The 5483-nt window shown below is 35.1% G+C and overlaps 1 protein-coding gene across 1 annotated transcript; it reads left to right on the top strand.

Annotated features, from left to right (window-relative positions):
* The first annotated feature begins 1403 nt into the window (after positions 1-1403).
* On the top strand, positions 1404-5211 carry LOC145013252 (uncharacterized). Its single transcript, XM_078972059.1, has one exon. The coding sequence runs from the start codon at positions 1471-1473 to the stop codon at positions 4981-4983; it is 3513 nt and encodes a 1170-aa protein (XP_078828185.1). The 5' UTR covers positions 1404-1470; the 3' UTR covers positions 4984-5211.
* Positions 5212-5483: the final 272 nt, after the last annotated feature.

Below are 5483 nucleotides of genomic sequence, written 5' to 3'. Positions count from 1 at the left end.
GATGTTGCATCTTGTAGGCATGCATTAGATCGCCCCCTAGTTTCACCTAAACCGAATAACAAAACTACTGATGTGAGTTTGAAGATGCAGCGATAGTTTTATTTAAATTAATAACTTGTAAATGGCTATCTCTTAATGTGAAAGATTTAGTACTAGGTTAAAGAAAAGATGTGACTGTTGGTAATACGCAAATTTTTAGCTATCCAAAACATACTCATTTTGTAGGTTCTTGTTTATAATTATATTAAGATTGGCTCAACTAGGCAACATCAAAAAACATTCCTATATTCATTATTACTTAGGTTATGACGCTTTCTCTGTTTTTTAGTTTTAAGTTTTTTTCTTGTTCATCCCCTTTTTTATTATGTGTTTTAAGATTTTTCATATTATATTATGTCATGACTAACCTGGCTCTTTACTTTATTACTTTTTTTTCTTTAGGTCATTTCGTATGCATGAGTTCCAGATTTATAAGACAAACTATCCAAGTCAACCAACGTTATCCTCCTAACCATATGACGGGTGAGCTTTGTCTAATTTTCACTATCTCAAGTGGATACTACGCTTTGTGTAAACCTTGTGACTTAAGAAACACAATGTCTTGTATGTACCACAGTTTAATAAAATAAAAATTAACAAATAAGGAAATGCATATTGCATGTAATTTATAACATCTCCAACCCTAAAATCATTTTTCACACCAAAAAGGTGATGCAAATAGTGATTCATCTCCAATTGAACACCATTTTTTACAACAAAAAAATATTGGAAGCATATTTTCTTTTTCAAAAATACTCCTTAATCATCTGTTTGATTGTTAGGATATGGGATGGTATAATCCATCCTTTTATTTATAAAATACGTCAAAGGTTATATAATGTATATATGTTAAATGTCTTAAGTGCCCTTCTTTATTTTCTGATAATGATTACCCATTATACCCACCAACTCTATACTTGATGTTCTTTTGATTTCTTAGTTTTTGAAATTCTCAAAACATTATCATGAAAACTCACCAACTATACATATCCACTAACTATCATTGTATTTTAGTGGGAGGATTCAGAATGGAATTATAACTATAACCACCCTAACACTAAAACATTGCACCATTTCTATGTAAAATTTATACCAAACTCTTTTTATCTCCAACTACTCTCTAAAAACGTATTTTAATATTATAAGTTATAATATAATAATTATAAAAATAAACAAACCACTTAAAATAATATTCTTTTAATAAAAAAAAAAGGTGATTTTAGTGGAATGAATAGTACATCACCAAATATGAAAACCCATCAACTTATACATTTCCACTAACTTTCATGCCTTCCACCATTGACTTCCAACTCTTCCATGGCAATAAATTGCTCCTGATTTATTAATTTGTAAATAAACTAGTTGCTTCATTATAACAACTCATCTGTCCATCTCAATCTTTTTATAGATTAAGCTTAGTTGGGGTTGATAATGGGGAAACCAATGAATTTCGGGCTGCTTCTCATTTTCATATATGTTTTTTTGGTTGCAACCACATATACTTGTTTTGGTGTTGGGGATATGAGTGTCTTTTGCTCCCAGCAAGAGAAACTTGCTCTTCTCAACTTCAAACACCATGTCAAAGACCCTTCTGGAATGTTGTCATCATGGGTTGGCAATGACTGTTGCTTGTGGGAAGGAATCCAGTGTGACAATCTTACTAGAACCGTTGAAAGCCTTCATCTCAGAGGAGGCTTTTTAGTTGGTAATGAGGTGAACTCTTCTTTGGCACAACTGAGGAATTTAAAATATTTGGACTTGAGTGGGAATGATTTTAGAGGAAGCCGGATCCCAAAGTTCATTGGATCCTTCAAACTGCTGAGCTACCTCAATCTCTCTCATTCTGGTTTTCAAGGTATTATTCCTTCTCACCTTGGGAATCTTTCTAATTTGAAAGTTCTTGATCTCAGTGTAAATGAAGAGCTGATGGCAGATGACATGGCATGGACTCTTGGCCTTTTGTCACTCGAGCATCTCGTTTTGAGTTTAGTCGATCTTGGGGGAGCACAAAACTGGGACATTCTTTACACTAACCCTTTGCTAAAAGAGTTAAACTTGTGGGGATGTAAACTTTCCAACACTGATCTTGGACCCTTTCTTAATTCGACTGGAATACTTCCTAGCATCAAATACTTGGATCTTGGCTTCAATTATTTCATAGGTCCACTCCCTGGCTTTTTGCAAAATTTGACATCCCTAACATTCCTGGATCTTTCTCACTTTTATCCAAGTTTGGCGTGGAACTTTGGAAACTTGCTAAACACAAACCCTTCTTTATCAGTGCTGTTATTGTCACAGTGTAGGCTCGATAAGACGTTTCTTTCTTCACCTCATCTTAATTCCAGTACACATTCTAATATCCAACACCTGGATCTTAGCATGAATCGAATTGACAGCATATCTCCGTCTGTTTTAACAAACATGAGTTCCCTAAGAGTCCTTGACCTTTCGTGGAACATTATATATTCATCGGTTCCAATTATGCCTAGTCTTCTAGAGCTTGATCTTTCTGCTAACAGTTTTAAGAAGATTGAGCATCTTGGAATCTGGAGATGGTGTCACCTGAAACAATTGAGTGCATCATTCAATCATTTTGAAATAGAAATGATCGAATCACTAATGAACATATCAGAATGTGCCCAATATGCTTTGGAGAGGTTGGATTTACATGGGAGTTTAAATGGTACAATTCCAGAACCACTTGGAAGATTTGCCAATTTAAGAGACATAGATCTTTCAGTCAGTGAATTAACAGGTTCAATCCCTGAATCTCTTGGAGGATTAAGATTTTTAGAAGTGTTAGATCTATCTGATAACCATTTAACCGGCTCCATTCCGATATTCCTTGGTAAACTTTCCAAACTTGACCTTTCTTTTAACCAATTGAATGATTCGATTCCAGAATCCTTTGAAAAATTAACTGCGTTAACAGATTTAAATCTAGAATCCAATCAGTTAACAGGCTCCATTCCAAGATTCTGTGGGAAACTTGTAAAACTTGCCCTTTCTTTCAATAAATTGAATGGTTCAATTCCAGATTCTTTTGGAAAATTAACATTTTTAACACAAATGAATCTAGCATTCAATCAGTTAACGGGCCCCATTCCTACATTCCCTGTGAAACTTTCCAAAATTGACATTTCTTTTAATCAATTGAATGGTTCGATTCCAGAGTCACTTGGAAAATTAATAGCTTTAACAGATTTGAATATGAAATTCAATCGGTTAACAGGTCCCATCCCAACATCTATAGGAAGGCTTCTATCATTACAATTTATTTCATTGTCTTCAAATTTGCTAAATGGAACCATTCCAGTTTCTGTTGGACAACTTGCCAAACTCAATTTTCTAGATATCTCCAACAACTGTTTAGAAGGAGTAGTTTTTGAAGCCCATTTTTCGAATCTTTCGATGTTGAAGCACCTGGATACTTCTTCTAACACTAAGTTGATATTCAATGTTTCACATGAGTGGATACCTCCATTCGGATTAATATATCTTAATCTTAGTTCTTGCAATATTGCAAATGGATTTCCACAGTGGCTTCGAAATCAAAGGAATCTCAACTGGTTAGTGCTCTCTAATGCTACAATTTCGGGACCTCTACCCACATGGTTGCGGAGGATGCCCATCATTTCTTTCTTGGATCTCTCTCACAACAAACTCAACGGACCTTTGACAAACCTTCCTAATGGGGGAGATTTTAATGAGTTAGGGTATGATGGACCTTTGAAAGCATTATATATGGAATATAACCTTTTCAACGAGTCAATTCCAAGGTCATTGTGCAGATGGACATATTTACAACTTCTTGATCTTTTAGGGAATAGATTAACAGGAAAAATTCCCAAGTGTCTCGGGAATCTGAAAAACTTGTATTTCATGAGATTTAGTTCAAATGAGTTGTCTGGCGTCATCCCAGGTTCTATAGCTCTCATTTCTTCATCATTAATGTGGTTAGGTTTGAACGACAATAACTTTATTGGTGAACTTCCTCGAGAATTGGGGAAATTACGAGAATTAAGGGTCTTAGATTTGGGTGATAATAAGCTTTCTGGATACATACCTGAATGTATTGGAGAACTTAGGTTTTTGATGGTCCTTAGGCTACACAACAATAATTTTACAGGAAGAATTTCTAGTTCTTTGTGTAGAAATTCAAATCTTCAAATTTTGGACGTTGCACAAAACAACTTAATGGGAACCATCCCTCATTGTTTTAGACAGTTGAATGCAATGGTTAGCAGTATGCAACCACCTGATAATGAACTCCGTTATGATGAGAAGGTGATTCAGGTCATGAAAGGTGTTGACCTTGAATATGGAAGGAGTTGGACTATAGTTTTTAACATGGACCTCTCAAGCAATAAACTTGTTGGAGAAATACCATTGGAGCTAACTGCACTTTCTATGTTGATGGGTCTCAATTTGTCTAATAATCATCTCAGTGGGCGTATTCCAGACAGCATTGGAAACATGAGGAAATTAGAATCCCTCGATTTCTCAAACAACAAGTTGATTGGAACGATCCCTCCAAGCATGGCAGCTTTGAACTTTTTGAGCCATTTGAATTTGTCACACAACAACTTGTCGGGACCAATTCCAACAGGAAATCAGTTGCAGACCTTTACGGATCCATCAGTATATGCTGGGAACAAAGACCTATGTGGAGCTCCATTGCCAAACAATTGCTCTAATCATGAAGATTCGATGACAACAATCAAGAAGATATATGAAGAAGGTGATGAGCGGATGAAGGTGTGGTTTTATGCGGACATAATGAGTGGTTTTGTGACAGGATTCTGGGGTATTATTGGAGTTTTGTTGTTCAAGAAGCAGTGGAGAAGGAAGCTTTTTATGTTTGCTGAGGAGACCATAGAGAAGATATATGTTGCAGTTGTGGTAAGAGTTTCCAAGATAAAGAGAAGAAGAGAAGCTGCATAGATCCTTTGGATGCAAGTAATTATCAACTAGTATTTGAATGTTATATTTGTATCATTGTATGACATTTGTAATATAAATGTTGTTTAAATGTAAAATCTCATCTTTTGTTTTTTTGTATGTTTCTATTTTTCTTATTTGTCTTCCAATTTTCAATCCAGATGTTCTATCTTTATCGTAATCCGCTTATTTACTTGTATCATTGTACTGGTTTCCTTGATTTCAATTGGGTGTATGCTCTTTGGCAATGTATCAATGCATATTTTGGTTAGCTCAGTTTGGTTTGTGTATGTCCGTGTAAGATTGATGTTGAATGAATAATGACAATATGTTGAATGAATAATTGCTTGCACATTCTTTTTTAGTGGTGCATGTAGTTTGATTTGTGAAATATCAGAGACTGATACTAACAGGTGGGAGTTTGGAAATGGATGACTTTTCGGAGGGAAGAAGTAGCTTTTGAAGAACATCTAAATGCATAAGTCCAATTTGTCTCAGTAGGG

The sequence above is a fragment of the Lactuca saligna genome, chromosome 8, assembly GCF_052625555.1.
Source record: "Lactuca saligna cultivar CGN05327 chromosome 8, ASM5262555v1, whole genome shotgun sequence".
NCBI lineage: Eukaryota > Viridiplantae > Streptophyta > Magnoliopsida > Asterales > Asteraceae > Lactuca > Lactuca saligna.
The sequence above is the reverse complement of the archived record's forward strand: the minus strand, read 5'-3'. Positions and strand labels throughout refer to the sequence as shown.

Coding starts and splice junctions, on each gene's coding strand:
- LOC145013252 (XM_078972059.1), top strand. CDS start 1,471: ATGGGGAAACCAATGAATTTCGGGCTGCTTCTCATTTTCATATATGTT.